At 44.5% G+C, this 18,586-nt stretch overlaps 3 protein-coding genes across 3 annotated transcripts in view; 2 read left to right on the top strand and 1 right to left on the bottom strand.

Annotated features, from left to right (window-relative positions):
• Positions 1-650: 650 nt before the first annotated feature.
• On the bottom strand, positions 651-5,393 carry borcs5 (BLOC-1 related complex subunit 5). Its single transcript, XM_030365311.1, has 4 exons — positions 4,962-5,393; positions 4,632-4,775; positions 3,669-3,826; positions 651-1,791 (listed from the first exon to the last, which is right to left on the bottom strand). Exons 1-4 carry the CDS (start codon positions 5,017-5,019, stop codon positions 1,546-1,548), a joined length of 606 nt encoding a protein of 201 aa, XP_030221171.1. The 5' UTR covers positions 5,020-5,393; the 3' UTR covers positions 651-1,545.
• Positions 5,394-6,954: 1,561 nt separating this feature from the next.
• cpa4 (carboxypeptidase A4) lies at positions 6,955-12,472 on the top strand. The gene is made up of 11 exons (XM_030365287.1): positions 6,955-7,083; positions 7,398-7,479; positions 8,065-8,199; positions 8,597-8,695; positions 8,895-8,996; positions 9,433-9,534; positions 9,698-9,808; positions 10,410-10,500; positions 11,021-11,220; positions 11,815-11,899; positions 12,247-12,472. Exons 1-11 carry the CDS (start codon positions 7,019-7,021, stop codon positions 12,444-12,446), a joined length of 1,272 nt encoding a protein of 423 aa, XP_030221147.1. The 5' UTR covers positions 6,955-7,018; the 3' UTR covers positions 12,447-12,472.
• Positions 12,473-13,031: 559 nt separating this feature from the next.
• Positions 13,032-18,586, top strand: part of smc1b (structural maintenance of chromosomes 1B) — a 32,819-nt gene continuing 27,264 nt past the window's right edge. Inside the window, exons 1-3 of the mRNA XM_030365236.1 lie at positions 13,032-13,244; positions 14,014-14,205; positions 16,437-16,549. Of these exons, the coding sequence (XP_030221096.1) occupies positions 13,136-13,244; positions 14,014-14,205; positions 16,437-16,549 (414 nt within the window). The 5' untranslated portion in view covers positions 13,032-13,135. The remainder of the gene's footprint in view (positions 13,245-14,013; positions 14,206-16,436; positions 16,550-18,586) is intronic.

Below are 18,586 nucleotides of genomic sequence, written 5' to 3' on the forward strand. Positions count from 1 at the left end.
GCTGGTAACAGGAGGGTTGCTAGTTCGCTCCCCGGCTCCTCCTAGCTGAGTGTTGAGATATCCCAAAGCAAGACACCTCACCCTAACTGCTCCTGACGAGCTGGCTGTCGCCTTGCGTGATTGACTGGCGTCGGTGTGTGAATGTGTGCATGAATGGGTGAATGTTAGGCGCTATTGTAAAGTGCTTTGAGTGGCCACTGGTTAGAAAAGCGCCGTATGAATGCAGTCCGTTGACCATTTACAACATCATATTTACGTCTGTACATCACTTCTGCAGAGAAGGGAGCCTCGAGAGTCAATAACTTTAATGATCGCTTGTGGAGTAACATCCACGTGCGTCTCATTACAAGACCCCCCCCCCCCCCCCCCTCTGGGTAGACCCAGGGCATGGAGCCCCTGGCCTGCTGCTGTTGGGATCCCCACGCAGACACACTGCAAGGAGAGGTCTCTCGGTTAGTCCTTTGGACTGGAGACTGACGGCCCCCCATGTGGCCTCAAAGATAAGCAACACTTTATGCACTTGATCATCCAGTGTGAAAGAAGTTTCTGGAAAACGCCTCCCTAGTCCCTTAAAACAATTGGAAAGATTAGGAGCATTTTCGTTAAAGTACACGCCTCACCGGAAACAGAACGGACGACATTAAACGCTGTTAACTGAAAACTTAAGATTTATGGGCTTGCAAAGAAATCAACACGAGTGTCTGTGTGAAAATGTAGCATGTTTTCGGCAGTGCAAGGCGATTATTATTAAATTGTCCAGGCCTTTTAACACTTTAGATATTCTACATTCACACACATGCTGCTTCATTCAGGAAGCAGGCAGACTTTTTTTTTTTTTCCAAGACGTTCCTTATCCAAATAGAAAGTCCAACAGGGGATGCTTTTTAACGCTTCCACTAGTTCTGATGCGACAGTTCCCCCTTGAGGACAGCGGCGGTCATGACGCTCGTTCAGCCGTCAATGGGTTGATGAATGATGTTTCTATATGGACGGGGATTGACACAGTACAACTACAGTAAGCCAACATTTAATAAGCCTTCTGTATTTCACCACAAAATACTAATTGTGTCTAAAATAATATTCGTTATCGGCCGTTTCACTGATGGCAGTTTTTCAGTTAAAAGCCACGGCCATAGTGAAATAAAGGGGCCCTTATTTTAATTGACTGGAGCAGGGGCTAGGGCAGCAACGCATACTAATAAAGAGATAAAATACATAAGGGGATCAGAGTTCCTTCTGTTGAGGGATTAATCCACGACCTCTCAGGCAGAGGAAGTTAAACCAGGATTCATCAGTCTCATTCAAGTCTCTCAGGTTTCGCCGTTCCACCCCTCTATCCCCCGCTAACTCACACACCATCACACTCACTCACTTATTCTCTCCCCCTGTCTCCCCCGTTCTCTCCTAATAGTCCCTCCCTCCCCGGGGGTCACTTGGGGGGGCCCGGGTCTATCCCCGGGGCGTTGGGCATCATGCTAAAGGGCTCCAGGTGCTCCCTCCCCCCCTTCCCAGCCCTGTGTCTCAGTCGGGGGGGGGGGGGGGGTGTCATTTTGGGGGGCCGGGGTCCGTCCCCGGGGGGTCGGGCCGCATGCTGAAGGGCTCCAGGCGCTCGGCCTCTGGCAGCAGGTTGTTGAGCCGCTCCATCAGGGGCACCGTCTGGTCGACGCCCATCTGCACGCGGCGCAGGATCATGGACATCTCGTTGACCTTCTGGATCTGCTCCGCGTACTTAGCGTAGCGCTTCTGCCGCTCCTGCATGACGGCGAACAGGGTCTCCACCGACAGGTCCATCTGGGAGAGAGAGACAGAGAGAGAAAGAGAAGGAGAGGGGGAGGGAGAGAACAATATGTCACACAATATCATACAATAGTTAAAGGGATACTGCAGCCATTCAGAACCGGCGTTCTATCCATATAAAATCGCTATTGTAATATATTTAAAATATATATATTCTCCTCAGTCTAACACGGTCTTCCCTTGGCCCAGCTTTCCTGATCTAATTTTCTCCCGAGATGACGTCAAATTTGTGAGCCAACCAATAAGGAATGAGGGGGGGCGGGAGCTCGCGTATGAGATGTAAACACAATGTCCGCCATCTTTCTTCACCGCTTAGCTAGAGAACAAATTTGCAAGGTGAAACAGCCAAAGTGGATTTTGAAGTATATTGTTGGATTCAGACATTTAGGGCTAATAGTGCGAGCCAGAATACAGCCAGGAAGAATTGACACAAATAGAAAAGAAGGCTGCTGCGGCTGCAGCTGAACAAGCCTTGCCTGTTGCCGAGGACGAGGAGCCGGAGCGCGCCGGTTTGCTCTGTGCGCCTATAGACACTAACACAGAGTCCCTGTGCTGCAGCGAATTTCAACGATGCCAGTTTCTTCTAGAATAAATGGCTGAATCTGGCGAGGACGGGGCCATGTGTGTAACCTGTCACCCAGGCTTTACGCCTCATCTGAACAGTTGGGTACTGGATACATACTTCCGGACCCAGAAAGTGAACTGGAAACGCCAGCCAAAGCCCGCCGGGAGAAACAGACGTCTGAGCATAGAGCAAGTGTTTGTTTTTTTTACTTACACATTGGCTACAATAGTTTTGAGTCCTCGGGAACGTGACAATGTAGTTTTCCGAAAGTAGCCAATCTTATTGGCAGAGCATAGGCTACGTTACGTTAGCTTGAAGTCTGTGTAATGCTGTATAGGCTACTCAAGGCATAATTTATCTTGCTTTGCTAATGTTGTTCTCTTTCTTTCTTAGACAGTATCGGCTTCCTGTGTTGTCCAGGCCATTAGAGCTATTTACCTAGCACAGGTTGGGCTGTACCGTGGCTACCAGGAGACAGTCGATGCTCAAGATGAGCTCTGACTATTTTGACTGTAGCAAACGCAACCTACACGTTTTATTTTTTTGTAAATATTTTTTTTTCATGAATATAACATTAAATTCATGTTGGTTGTTGTGATTTGTTCGCTAACCCAAATGCTGTTATACTAAAGTAGGTCTACTGTATAAGATAAACACTTATTTCAACTGGGGAGAAGAGGTTGAGTACAAATACTGTGCTGAGCTACTGTAATTAGCAAATGTTTTTCTGCTGTACAGCAATATACAAATGATGCGTTTGAAAGAACAAGGGCAGAAGTCTAAACTAGTCAATGTACCACGGTAATATGTTTGCACAAGGTTTGCTCGCGCTACCACTCGCGCTAGGATCATGGGTACTTACCCCTCCAAACAGAAACAGGTGGGCCGTGCAGCGAGCGCAATGCACTGTGGTAGTTGGGGGATTTCTTACTTTTGAGCCAGAGAGACACTTTCTGCCTTTTTTCAGGCTAGGATGAACCGATTTCAATTTTTTTTTGCACATTTATAATACATAGAATTATTTACTTCATATAACCTTCATATCTCCCCTGGTGAAGTATCCCTTTAACCTTTTTTAATCTATTATGATGCCAATTTTTAAGAGAGTAGTGAGAGTAGTAGATAGTGGGAGTCATTGGTGCACACACACACACACACACACACACACACACACACACACACACACACACACACACACACACACACACACACACACACACACACACACACACACACACACAGCGAGAGAGAGTGACCAGAGCGAGAAAGGGTCGGCCCTCCGCCCCCCCCCCCTTTGACGGCGTACCTCCTTGATCCTCTTGACTAGCGCGTTCTGGTCGAAGGACACTGCCTCGGCGCACTGGTGCAGGTGGTCCTGGTAGCGTAGGCAGAGCTGCATGACCTGGGCCGAGTCCAGCCGCTCCAGGCTCACGCTGATGGGGGACGTCTGGCCACTCAGCACGCCTGGAGGAGAGACCGGACAGGGGGCTGGAAAAGGCCTTTCAAATGCTCAGCGCTGGCTCAGAGTAAGACCAGGGTCTTGGGTCTGAGCGCACCGAAACTGGAAGTCATGTCGAAGTGGACGGTGGAAATGGAACTCAAACTGTGTATGGGCATAGGTCTAGAAATACCACTGTTGTCATTCACTCTGGTCACCATATCTTCCCTCTACTGACTGACGGGGTATGTCCCTGTCCCATTTGTTACCCAACACTCTCTGTACTCGGCTTGCGGTCGCATATTGATCCCATCAGAAACATGAATAAAGACTGCATGGACGCTATCGATATATATTATCCATCTAACATGAGTGTCTAATGGATGCCATTTGCCATTAGAAATGTCTCTCGGACACACACTAACCACCACTAACCTTATATCAAAACTTAACCGTCTCTAACATAATACCTAAACTAACCATCTCTGAACTACTACCTAAACTAACCATCTCTAATATAATACCTAAACTAACCATCTCTGAATTACTACCTGAACTAACCATCTCTAATATAATACCTAAACGAACCATCTCTAATCTAATACCTAACCTTACCACCACTAACCTTATATCTAAACTTAACCATATCTAACCTAATACCTAAACTAACCACCTCTAACCTAATACATAAACTAACCACCAGTAACCTAATACCTCGACCAAACACCACTAACCTAGTACCTCAGCTAACCATCTCTAACCTATCACCTAAACTAACCATATCTAACCTAACAACTAAACTAACACTCTACCCTCTGGGGATGCAGGTACCTTTCAGCAGTGGCTGGAAGGTGGGGATCTCCTGGAGCTTGATGACGTCGGGGTCGCTGTGGATGTTCCTGAGGGCCGTGGTACCTGGGGCCACCACTACGATGTCGTCCATCTTCGCCTTCTGCTTCGCCGGGGAGGGCATCACTGCGGCGGAGGAGGAGACAACACCAGCATTCAGCATTCATCTCTCAAAGCGGACCTCAAAGACACACTACTAGGATCTCGGTTTAAATCTCTGTGCATTTTAACGCATCTCATATCTATGTCCTGGATACAACTCCCTTAGCCCCCCATCACACACTGAACCGTCAATACAGATACGTGTCTTACCTGTGGAGGTGTAATCAGAGTGCTTGTGCTCTGCATCCACGCTTTGTTCGGCCCCCATGGTGCCGGTGCAGCTAGTGGATGGATAATGGATGGATGGGTGGGTTATGGATGGACAGAAGGGCCACAGCAGCCTCAAAGCACTGTAAACCGTCGTTTAACAGCGGGACGGTTGCAGTAATGACCTCAGCATTGGTTATAAGCTGGTCGTTTTATCCTTCTGATCCGCGGTCTAACTACATCATACCGCTAGATGAGCCGACGCACACACCAACCTAGGTCCGTTGATTGTTGAATTAAATAAAAGGCATTATTCACACGGGGAAATAGGATGCGACGTTACGCGTTGGCTTTGTTTTTTATACAGCAGGTTATGATAAAAGAGGAACGATGACCGACGACGGACACACTTCCGTAAATACCGATCACGTGTTTGTTTTGCGCAGACTCAGTAGCGTGAGAAGTGTGCAGAATAGTCTATGGTTGAGAGAATATGAATAAATAATTAATTTTAATCTAAATATATATTAATATGTGTCAATATAAATAATAAATATACATGAATACCATAATAAATAGCGTGTAAATACTGTGGCAAGCTCTGCATGAACACTTATTACTCTGTGGCTTTAAGTGCTGTAATGGCTCTATCAACGTCTCAAAGGGAGAGTGTTACTGTCATTAGGGGCTGTACAAATACGATTGACTGATCTGAGGACTAATGAAGGATATATACCAGCAAACTTCATCACCTTTGGTGTTGGTCCAGGTGTGTTCACCCCAAGCATTTCGACCTGGGAAAAAGACCACTATCTTCACCTGGTCTTTGGAAAGTCAAACAGAGACAAGAATAGCATGTTCAAAGAGTGAAACAACACAATCCACAGTTCCACGTGTTCGATTACATGACAAGCACACACACACACACACACACACACACACACACACACACACACACACACACACACACACACACACACACACACACACACAACACACAACACACAACACCCACACAACACACACACACACACACACACACACAGGGCCGTAGCACCAAATTCTGGGCCCTGTATAGAAGAGGTGCTGATGGGCCCCCTATCAGCCCCCTGCGCAGAATTGTTGAGGGGGGGAAGCAATTGTTGACGGGGGGGCTCCTACCGCTAGGGGATGGTAGAAAATTCTACAGATATAATTATTTATTTTTTTATTCCCATGGGCCCCCTCTGCCTTGGGCCCCCCACAACTGTGTAATTTACACCCGCAGTCCGGCGGCCCTGCATACACACACAGGGATGGATTAGGGATGGATAAACCATTTCTAATCTGATACCTAAATTTAACCATCTCTACCCGACTACATAAACTAACCATCTCTAACCTCATGCCTAAACTAACCATCTCTAACCTCATACCTAAACTAACCATCTCTAACCTAATACCTAAACTAACCATCTCTAACCTAATACCTAAACCCAACCATCTCTAACCTACTACCTAAACTAACCATCTCTAACCTAATACCTAAACCCAACCATCTCTAACCTCATACCTAAACTAACCATCTCTAACCTAATACCTAAACTAACAATCTCTAACCTAATACCTAAACTAACAATCTCTAACCTAATACCTAAACTAACCATCTCTAACCTAATACCTAAACTAACGATCTCTAACCTACTACCTAAACCAACCATCTCTAACCTAATGCCTAAACTAACCATCTCTAACCTAATACCTAAACTAACCATCTCTAACCTCATGCCTAAGCTAACCATCTCTAACATAATACCGAAACTAACCATCTCTAACCTAATACCTAAACCCAACCATCTCTAACCTCATACCTAAACTAACCATCTCTAACCTCATATCTAAACTAACCATCTCTAACCTCATACCTAATCTAACCATCTCTAACTTAATACCTAAACCAACCATCTCTAACCTAATCCTGGGAAGCGAACACATGTCTGTGTTTTGGGTTAGGGTATAAAGCCAGCGAACAGATCCTCAGTCTGCAGACGTGACTTCAGTCCGGAGCGCTCCCAGATAGAATGAAGGTGCTTGCGTTACTACTGTTGCTCGTTGTGTCAGCCCTGGGCAAAAGGGTTTTCAATGGGTGAGTGGGCTTTAGATTGTGGCGTGTATTGTCTATGCATGTATAGATTTAGGATACGGGTGTTTATTAACACCCCTCTTCGGTTTTCCTTTTCAGAAGTTTCTTCCTTGAGCTTTAAGAGTGTTCCCTTGCCCTTTATGGTTAGAAGGTGTTGTCAATGGTGGCCTGGGAAGCCCTTTAAGATTGTTACTGTGATTCTGAAGAGCCATATACAAATACAACAGACTTCCCTTAACAGCTGCTGTTTGTAATATTGAAGGTCCGGGAGTTGCGTGCCTGGCTGTAAACTGGAGCTCTGGTTTTGTGTCCTGTAGAGACCAGGTCTTGAGGGTCCACCTGGAAGCTGAGGAGCAGGTCCAGGTTCTGCAGGCGCTGGAGAATGAGCAGGCCTGGGTGGTGAGCTGAGGACACACACGCACACACACACACACACACACACACACACACACACACACACACACACACACACACACACACACACACACACACACACACACACACACACACACACACACACACACACACACACGCATGCACACAGACACGCACACACAAACAGACATTCACAAACTCACCCACACTCACACACGCACACTCACAGACGCAGCCTCACATACACAAACGTACACATGCGCACGCACACATACACACATGCAGACACACACACACACACACGCACACACAGAGACACAAGCACAAAGACAAATCCACACACACACACACACGTGCACACAGACACATACACAAACACAAAGACAAACTCACACAAACATACATACACAAACACAAAGACAAACTCACACTCAGACACACATGCACAAAAAGACAATCTCACACACACGCACGCACACACACACACACACACACACACACACACACACACACACACACACACACACACACACACACACACACACACACACACACACACACACACACACACACACACACACAGATAAGTCTCTCCTCCTCTCCTGGCAGGTGGACTTCTGGCTCCACCCGGTGTCTGTGGGGCGGCCGGTGGAGGTCCGCGTGGGCCAGGCCAGCCTCAACGGAGTCAAGGATTACCTGCAGACCCACAACATCCGCTTCTTCGTCATGATCAATGACCTGCAGGTGGGTCACTGAAGAACCTCCAAATAATGGAAACTCCCAGCAGAGCCAGAAGGGAAGTCATAGATTAACATGCAACACGTTATTCTGAATGAAGACATTCTAAAACGTTATTATCCACATTTATATCAATTCATTTTCTACTTGGCAAGGCAACAATACAGCATGATAAAATAACATCAATGCTGATAAAATTATACATTCTGACCATCAGTGAATGTCTTTGTGTGCGTGTGTATTTGTATATGTGGGTACGTGTGTCGTGTGTGTGTGTGTCTGTGTGGCGGTGTATGTGTGTGTGTGTGTGTGTGCGTGTCTCTGTGTGCATGTGCCCGTGTTTGTGTATGTTTATGTATGTGTATGTGTGCGTGTATGTTTGTCTTTGTGTGCGTGTGTGTAGGAGCTTCTGGATGAACAGGAGGCTGAGATGAAGGAAAGTGAGGCTTTGCAGCGCAGTGGATCGGAGTACAACTTTGGGTCCTACCAGAGGCTGGAGGCGGTAGGTTCTCTGACACTCACGGCTGTTTGCTATTCAGACATGTGCCCACAGGGACTTACATACAGTGCATTTGTGTGTGTGTGTGTGTGTGTGTGTGTGTGTGTGTGTGTGTGTGTGTGTGTGTGTGTGTGTGTGTGTGTGTGTGTGTGTGTGTGTGTGTGTGTGTGTGCGTGCGTGCGTGTGTGTTCGTCCCATGCAGATCTACAACTGGATGGACACTCTGGTGGCTGAACATCCCAAGCTGGTCACCAAAGTACTCATTGGGTCGTCATACGAGAACAGACCCATGTACGTCCTAAAGGTAAGAGGGTGAGAGAGAGAGTGAGAGAGTGAGAGAGAGAGAGAGAGAGAGAGAGAGAGAGAGAGAGAGAGAGAGAGAGAGAGAGAGAGAGAGAGAGAGAGAGACAGACAGACAGAGAGAGAGAACACACAGAGAGACAGACACAGAGAGAGACAGACAGAGAGAGAATAGAGAGGAGAGACAGACAGAGAGACATAGAGAAGAGAGTAGAGAGAGACAGAGAGACAGAGAGAGAGAGAAGAGAGGAGAGAGAGACAGACAGAGAGAAGAGAGGAGAGAGCGAGAGACACAAGAGAACGAGAGATAAAGAGACTTTTGATAGGTGTGGGGGAATAGATATAACAACCTAACAACCTAACAACCTCTGATCTCCATCAGAGGTTGTTAGGCTGAATCCTCTCTACGACATGTGTCCGTTTTCTACGTCTTCATTCAGTTCAGCACCGGCGGTACCAACCGTCCCGCCATCTGGATCGACACCGGGATCCACGCCCGGGAGTGGGTATCCCCCGCCACCGGCATCTGGACCGCAAACAAGGTAGAGAAACACCGCTCCCATGTGAACTAGTAGGATCCAAGTCAACCATGATGGGCGATGTCATCATGTGATCAAGTCTGAAGCACCTGACTCAATCAAACACCCTGGCTGACGTGGCTCAAGAGTTGAGCTCACCCCCATCACTTTGTAATCGGGTTTTCAGATTGCGGTGGACTACGGCAAAGATGCTTCCCTGACCTCACTGCTGAACACCATGGACATCTACATGCTGCTGCTGGCCAACCCTGATGGCTACTCCTACACCCACGACAACGTAGGCTAACAATTAACCCTGATGGCTACTCATAAACCAACGACAACGTACGCTAACAACTAACCCTGATGGCTACTCCTACACCCAAGACAACGTAGGCTAACCACTAACCCCGATATACCCATGACATTGGAAGCCAACAGCTAGCTATGAGGCTGACTCCTACATTCACAGCAATGGAGGCTAACAGCTAGCCCTGACTCAACTGAAACTAATACAGTCCCAAAGGTCATTCCAGGGCATTTTACCAAAACAAAAGTAGTACTATAGCCAAAGGGCTTGAGAAAAACTTTCACAACAAGAAAAATTCGATGATGAGCTGGTTAAAATGACAATTCGAAATATGGAGAAAATTCATGAAAGATATTGTTGAATACAACATGCAATGTAATATGTTTCTTATTGCCCAGGCGGTGTAAGTAAGGACACCGCAGTTAGAATGTATTCCTTGGAAAACTCCCAATAGCGCTAACAATAGGATCACCATTACAGAATAGTAATTCACTAACATTGTTGAAAATATACTACGTTTACAATTACTATCTATTTGAAGTTTAGAAGTGTGCCAATGAAAGAATGCCTTGTTTGCTTTGGCTTGCAGGACCGCATGTGGCGTAAGACCCGCTCTAGGTCTCCTGGCTCTAACTGTCGCGGAGCGGACCCCAACAGGAACTGGGACTCAGGCTTTGGAGGTGCAACCAAAAGGCAGTGGTTTTCCACATCATTGATATGTTAAAACAATGGTTCCCCAAGGCAATGGTTCCATCAGCGACCAGAAAGCTGTAGAGAATGAATCTGAAAAATGTCACTGTTGTATTAATATATATATCTATATATATATATATATATATATATCTATATATATATATATATATATATATATATATATATATATATATATATATATATATACACACACACACACACACAGTATGCACATAACCTACTTTGAACACACAGTATGCATATACTGTGTGCATTAACATACAATTACTGTTATATATTATATATATAATACATAATGGTAATTGCATGGTATTAAACATTTTCCCCTACATTTCACAAAGAGCAGACTTTCCAAAGATAATAATCATTCAATCCAAAAACCAAAAAGTAACAATTTCATACAATATCTCTGAGGAACAATCAAATCATGGACACACGCCCAATACCTTTAACAAAGCGCGTGTTCCCCCTGCATGTGTGACCCAGGCCCCGGCACCAGCAGAAACCCCTGCTCCGACCTGTACCACGGCCCCTCTGCCAACTCCGAAGTGGAGGTCAGCAACGTGGTGAACCTCATCAAGGCCCACGGAAACTTCAAGTCCTTCATCTCCGTCCATGCCTACTCCCAGCTCCTCATGTACCCCCACGGCTACTCCTGCAAGGACATCCCTGACATGGCCGAACTGGTGAGGACGAACACACTATAGAGGCCCTGTTTTGTTTGGATCTACATCAGTGGTTCTCAAACTCTTTCTCAGAGTGTCTTTTACCGGCACAAAATAGGGAGGTTTTTTTTATGAACATAAATAATGTTTTTTTTGTTCTAATTGGCAGCGTCAACATAAACATTAAAACCGTGCCAATACTCACAATTTAAGCAGAAACATGGGACTGTGCTTCATGCAACTGCTGTACCCCCGTATGACAACCACTGATCTGGAAATCATCCTACAGCCATGTCTGATGCCACCATAGAGTAGATGGTTCGATAGGGTGTGAAACTGCTTCTAAAGGCTCTTCAACATCACAGTTGGAGGTAGAGTAGGAACCTGCACGGATAACCAAAATACATAAAACATAGAAAGTGGTCAAATTCAAAATATAAATCTGTACACATCGTTTTTGAACGTGTAAATGCAAGATGTGTTGGATACTGTGCAACAGATTGCTATTGTTCCGTAGCTGTAGACACTGCAACATGTGTATTATTATTAATTCTGTATTATTACTATAATAACTATTATTATCTGTAACATCTGTATCTTCTTGGTTCTCTTTAGGACACTGTGGGCCAGGCCGCAGTCAAGAAACTGGCCTCCCTTTATGGAACCCGCTACGAGGTTGGAAGCATCTGCAAAATCATCTGTAAGTGACACTTCTTGACTCCTGCAGTCCACTAGAGGGCAGTAGGCGCACGTACTCCAATGTGTTGGAAGAAACTCACACCGTGGCACATCTCACCACTTTAATCAAACATGGCACGGATTGAGCACAATGAGGCGCATGCAGAGGGACTCGTGCCTCAGTGGAAAGAAAATACATGCAATAACGAAAAACAGAAAGTAGTGGGGTAGTGAAGTTGGGACAGACACTATGGCATGATTAAAATTTTCAAAGGGCAAATAGAGGGTTTGAGAAAGTGAATTCGTTCTACAAAGAGAAAGACTAAACTACTTAAAAAAATACCTAAATAAATGACGTATCCTTTACAGATCCAGCCAGCGGCGGCAGCATCGACTGGGCTTACGATACCGGCATCAAGTACTCTTTCGCCTTTGAACTGAGGGACACCGGTCTATCTGGATTCCTCCTACCGGCCAACCAGATCATCCCGACCGCTTCAGAGACCTGGCTCGCCCTAAAGCACATCATGGAGTATGTCCGTGATAACCCCTACTACACCCAGCATTGATCAATAAAGCATCTATAACGCTGTCATGGAGCTGTGGGTTTGTGTTTCGGTACAAAAAAATCTAATAATACAGGTAAACTGTCACTGTAAACCCTGAAGAAATGGGATACATGTAATGAAACTGGTATGAGGAACATAGCACCTACAGTCTATGATTATGACTGGGGATGTTTATTGGTAATGTTCCTATGGATGCAGACTGGACCATACAAAAAACACAAAATAAAAGACCATCATTCAATCACATAATTATTATTATTATTATTATTATTATTATTATTATTATTATTATGGCATTACAAAAATTAAAGTTCTATCGCCTCACGTCGAGCGTAACAGGGGCCGCCCCCTTAATGAAAGGCTGATTTCCCATTCATCTTCTCCAAGGACTGCAGAAAATCGTTATCTAAAGAGTTGTAAGCCTGGAACAAGCCGATATTCCGTCAAATTAGTCGTGACCATAAAACATTTGATTCAGAGCAAAAATAAGTAAATCAAAAGTTGAAGAAAAAAAAACGTTGAAAGGGGGGGGGGGGCGGTGACTTTTACGCTCGGCGGCCGGGGTGGAGAATGGACCTATTAAAAGGGTTGAGGCGGGAAAGCGGTCCTCTATGTAGGTGAACTTTTGTGATCCTGGCCTCCATTTTGTCACTCTCCTTTCGCGGGTCGACGCAGAGCAGGGAAGAAAAATGGGATACTTGAAACAAATCGAGGTCGAAAACTTCAAATCATGGCGAGGAAAGCATACTTTAGGGCCATTCATGAGATTCAACTGTATTATCGGCACGAATGGATCCGGTAAATGTTTACTTTTATGATATGTTCGTAATTTAGATATCTAGTCAATGGTCAGCCTTAGCCGACGCATCGCACATTAGCGCGTATAAACGACGGTGTTCGGGCTGTATTTTAATTATTAAAAATTTGCTTACACATTAACAAAGATTATACCACGGTCTGCGGGAATACTCGATTCTGATTGGATGCAGGGTGTGCATTAACTACTGATATACGGACACCTGGACAAGTAGTTCCGTCAAATTGTCTGTTTACCGTTCTCAATTAATGCGCTAGCTGGCGTATCGTCTCTAAAATAGTAGTAACCATAGCAACGGGAAACAAAACAAAGCTGAGCGGACTATAATACCTCCCGCTACCTCCCGTTCTAAAGTCGTAGCTATGGCCCGTCCTAATTACTGGAGGAGTGAACAACGTTTCCGTTGCATGAGAACCCAACGGGCGTGTAATAGTGGTTCCGGGTATTAGTCGGACCCTCAGGCGTAACCAGGGAAACAAATGTATGTTTTGTGGAAAACTTTATATTCAGATTGTAAAACGCATGAAAATATAAATTAATGGTCTTAATTTGGTCACCGTTGGTAAGTGACCGTGGTATAAGCGGGATAATGCCCTTCGAGGTGTCCATTATCAGGAATTAATGGACTTCGCGGAGGCAACCGTCCTCCGCTTCGCGTCGGACGGTTCACGCCTCCACGTCGCCCATTAATTCCTGATAATGGACACCTCGTCGGGCATTATCCCTTACTTAATACACATATCCCCCAAGGGAAGTCCAACATCATGGACGCGCTAGGCTTCGTGCTGGGGGAGCGGGCCAGCTCCCTCCGGGTGAAGCAGACCAAGGACCTGGTCCACGGGGCCCACACCGGCAAGCCCGTCCCCGGCCCTGCTGGCGTGTCCATGACCTACTGCGGGGACCACGACGAGGAGGAGAGGGTGTACTACCGCAAGATCTCCGGTGAGCTCTTGATTAGCTCGGTGTGACTCGTTTATCCAGAGGTTTTTTTTTTTAACGCTCGTCTGACGAACAGTGCTGTTTAGTGTCCCTCGTCGAGTTTAATGGTCTTTCTAACCATGCTACCCTATCAAAAAGTGCTACCTTATGTGTTTGGTAGGGCATATTTAATCTGTAGACTACTACAGAATCGCGAATTTCGTAGCTTTCAACACGGTGTGACGTCAACTTCGCGTTCCCTTACATTGTTGTATTATTGTAGTATGACAATCTAATACTACTGTTATACTCATAGTAATAATAGTAATAATAGTATTACTACCAGGAGTGAGCATGATTAATTGATCATTGATCGTTAAGAATTTTGTCGATCACGTGATATTTTAATCGATCAAAAGGAGTTTGATCCTTTTGGAATTGGGATGGATTTTGTCTTTTTGAATTGTTTCCAAACGTTTAATAGCACCATAGGCTCATTGTTCGGCTTCTACAAGCGCCACATAGGCCTCATTGAGAAAAAACATGCCGTATTTTGTATTTTCTACCGATGGGATTTTTCAATATAGTTTATAGAGAAATAATAAGGATGTCCCGATTAGGGATGGGCATTCGATTAAATTGTCTTAGTCGTGAGAATTCGTCGGAAGAATTAACGATAAACTTTCGATTAATCATTAATATTTTATATAAAAATTAACTATTTATATGCTATATTCAAAATGCAATGAGTATTGATCGTTAATTCTCCCGCGTTTACATTGGCAGTTGTGGTCCGATTAGAAGTGGAAGAACGGCTCAATCGAAATAGAAAATGATCATATATACGCATCAATTGGAATGCGCGAGAGACATATGGACGTAAGCTTGCCACTTTTGTAAATGCCATATATACAGTACATTCGGATTGCAAGATAGGAATAGATCTATTCCTACCGATAACACCCACTACAGTCTCGTTGTGGAAATACAAGAGACGTCAAAGAACCGACAAGAAACACTTGCGTTACAGTGTGTGTATTCACGCGCACGCACACATGTGGCGCTCGCACGGTCGTGTCTCATTGGCGGGCCAAGTCTCTGGGGGGGCCAGGCAGAGTAAGGGGAGGAGCTTACTGCAGTGTGACGACATAGGAAACCACATTCCAAATCACTGCGCTTGAGCCTCCGTTTTTTTTAAAGGAGAGCAAAACACCTAGTTCTCGTTTTACACCGAACGCAAGTTTTAGCCACTTTGGGACCATAGGCAGGCTAGGTGAACTCATATTTATGTTAGAAAACCTCATAAAGTGAGATTTTCATGCCATGGCACCTTTAAGGTTGAAATACAGCCACACTACTGGCATGGTTTTTCAACAGGTAGCTCTCATGCGTATTCGCCTAATTGATGACTAACACCCCTTGCCCACTGCATCCGTCCGTTGACGGATCTCATTGACTTTGCATGGGGCGATCCCGAAATGCATTGTGGGTCCGTCCGTTCCGTCGGCTCCGTCCCTTGCGTTCAGAAGTTGAGAACATTTTAACTTTTCAGGCTGCAACGGATCCGTCAGCCAATCAGATCGTGGCTCCATCGGCAAATACCACTCCCCCATCCGTCAGACAAGCCTCCGTCGTCCGTTGACGGACGGATGCAGTGGGCGAGCTGCGTAATTGTTGTTATTACAGGACACGCTGCGCGGATCGGATCATATTTCTTTCCCCTCCGATATCCGATTCAGTGTAATGGCCAAATATCGGACCGATGCCGTGGATTGGATCGGGACATCCCTAAAAAATTACGATTAAATCGATAATTGATCATTAATTTTATCGATGATCGATCAAGGTAATTTCTTAAAATGCCTATCCATAATTACTACTAATAATAGTAGTAATACTACTTTACCTTAATAAGCTATTTTACATATACATAGTGTTAATGTAGTTATATATGTATGTGTCTCTATTCCAACATCAATTAAGTTTGATGCTGGAGATTTTTTTTCTATTCATCCCAGAAAACGTTTTAAATGACGTGATCCTCATTTAAACAAAACTCCTATATCCAAAAACATAAGATATACAGTATTCATAGCTATGTTAGCTATTATTTCTTGTATTCTGTAATTTTACATTAGTCCTGAGTGACTACGACGACAATCCCATTTGGGGACTTTTGCATGTAATAGTCTTAAAAATGAATAGTGTATTGCTATGCATCTGAAATGGGTATGAATCTACTGTTGAACTGCCAGGCAACTCATCAGAATATTATGTGAACGGTGAACATGTAACCCTGGCCAACTACAAGAAGGATCTGGAGTCGATCGGCGTTGTGACCAAAGCCCGGAACTGTCTGGTATTCCAGGTAAGCCGAAATCTTATTTCCCAGGTGATTGATTTAACCACTACCATCAGTCTACTAATGTATAACAACAAAGACTCAAGATGGAAGATATCTCTGAATGGTGGCCTTTGGTCGACAACAAGCCGCTTGAAGACACTACATCTTGAGAAGACTGAGCCTGATATATTGAAAAACCTAAGCCCCTCTACTAGGGCTGTGCGATATGGGAAAAAATGAATATCCCGATCAGGCCTCGACATTAACGGTTGCCCGGGGCAACCAAAAGTCATATTTGGGCAAGTTGAGATTGATTTGTGGTTGCCCGAACGGGCAAGTGGATTTTGGGTGGATGTTAATATAAAGGCTATTTATTCAAATGTTTTTAGAAACTGCAGAACAACCTTGTTTGCCGCAAAATAACACAACATATAAGTATTTGCAATTGATCAGCGCGCCGTCTTCTCTTCTCTCGGAAAGCGAGTTCAGACACGCTTCGCTTCAGTGCGAATATAGCCCTGCCTTCTGTCACTCGCAGTGCGTTCTCTGGCCGTGATTCGAAGGTGTTGGCTAAAGGTTAGCCTACAAAGCTAGCATCGCAAGTGCAGCGCCTCCGCGAACGGTTTAGGTAGAAGGAAAATGGAGTAGTGATGGAGGAGTGCAGTTTGGAAGTACTTAGGATTGAGGCAAATTACCAAGGAAAGTCATATGCAAGAACACGGTTTTGGGTTTCATAGCTGTGCACATGCACAGCAATAGCGATCTTATTCACGAAATTGGACCCTCACAAACTATATATTACATGAAAACTGAGCCTCCACTTATTCCAACAGTCCAAACCATATCATTCTGTGACTAAAACTCACAAATAACAACTTAAGAAGAAACGTCCCCTTTTCTTTTAACAACCAAAAATTAAGTATTACCTTTGTGATTTTTGTCCACAAAGTTGATTCTGGTCGAATAAAACCACCATAAACAGATAACCCAGTTTTTTCGAAAATCGAAAAAACTTAATGGCACAATGTGAACGCTCGATAAATAAGTAAACAAAGGGAAGTTTGTTATTTTTTAAACACAACATGTGTGGAAGCTAACATTCAGCTTCAGTCTGAGCTAGGATGATTTTTCTGAGCCCTTGAAGACACAACCAGGCCGCGTGCCTGGCAAAAAGAGGCCTGTTCAAGATTCTGATTATAATTTGGGCAAGTGAACACCACATTCGGGCAAGTTGAACCTGACCTGTACTTGCCCGATGGGCAAGTGCTTCTGAAACCTTAATGTCAACCCGTGCCGATACATTTTCTCCATTTCACGATAAACTATATATATCTCGATATTTTGAAATCTCCTTTAAAGGACCCGATGAAATCACACTTTTACCCTTTACTGTTTTCACTACAATCCCTGCAGACTATATACCCTTCTTGGTTAACTTCCCAGGTGTTTTCCATCAAAACATTTTATATTTTCATGTTAGTGATTGATCACAATTGAGTTGAAATAAGAAAATAAATTATTCAAACAAAGCACAAACTGCAAAAACAATCTTCCAAATTCGAAAAGGGGGCAATATAAAACTGAACAGCTCAGGAGAGAGAGATGGAGAGAGAGAGAGAGAGAGAGAGAGAGAGAGAGAGAGAGAGAGAGAGAGAGAGAGAGAGAGAGAGAGAGAGAGAGAGAGAGAGAGAGAGAGAGAGAGAGAGAGAGAGAGAGAGAGAGAGAGCTAAACATTAATAGGCTTGTAAACATTAAGGCTGAATCATCCAAAAATATTTTACACAAATAACTAATTTAGACAGCATTTTCTTTATATGTAGGCCATTGCAATGAATTAAACTAAAATATTATAAACTCATTTTGATACAATGTGTTCGATATTTTTGAGACCATTGAATTGATTTATTTAGGAATTATAGTTGTGCTGCCCTCTACCTCTACCCCCAGCGCCTTGCCAGGGTCGACCGATAGATAACTCCTCCCCAACAAACCACGCGGACACGTCTCAGTTAACTCTTTATGGTTGCTTGAAGTGGGGTAAATAACAATGTTTTCTGAGGC

This window comes from Gadus morhua, chromosome 9 (genome assembly GCF_902167405.1).
Source record: "Gadus morhua chromosome 9, gadMor3.0, whole genome shotgun sequence".
Lineage (NCBI taxonomy): Eukaryota > Metazoa > Chordata > Actinopteri > Gadiformes > Gadidae > Gadus > Gadus morhua.

Excerpts from the sequence above, each read along its gene's own strand:
- borcs5 (XM_030365311.1), bottom strand. The coding sequence starts at position 5,019 with ATGGGGGCCGAACAAAGCGTGGATGCAGAGCACAAGCACTCTGATTAC. Across the intron at positions 4,776-4,961 it reads CTCTGATTACACCTCCACAG|TGATGCCCTCCCCGGCGAAG; the intron begins GTAAGACACGTA and ends CCTCCGCCGCAG. Across the intron at positions 1,792-3,668 it reads TAGTCAAGAGGATCAAGGAG|ATGGACCTGTCGGTGGAGAC; the intron begins GTACGCCGTCAA and ends TCTCTCTCCCAG.
- cpa4 (XM_030365287.1), top strand. The coding sequence starts at position 7,019 with ATGAAGGTGCTTGCGTTACTACTGTTGCTCGTTGTGTCAGCCCTGGGC. Across the intron at positions 8,997-9,432 it reads GACCCATGTACGTCCTAAAG|TTCAGCACCGGCGGTACCAA; the intron begins GTAAGAGGGTGA and ends GTCTTCATTCAG. Across the intron at positions 11,900-12,246 it reads AAGCATCTGCAAAATCATCT|ATCCAGCCAGCGGCGGCAGC; the intron begins GTAAGTGACACT and ends TATCCTTTACAG.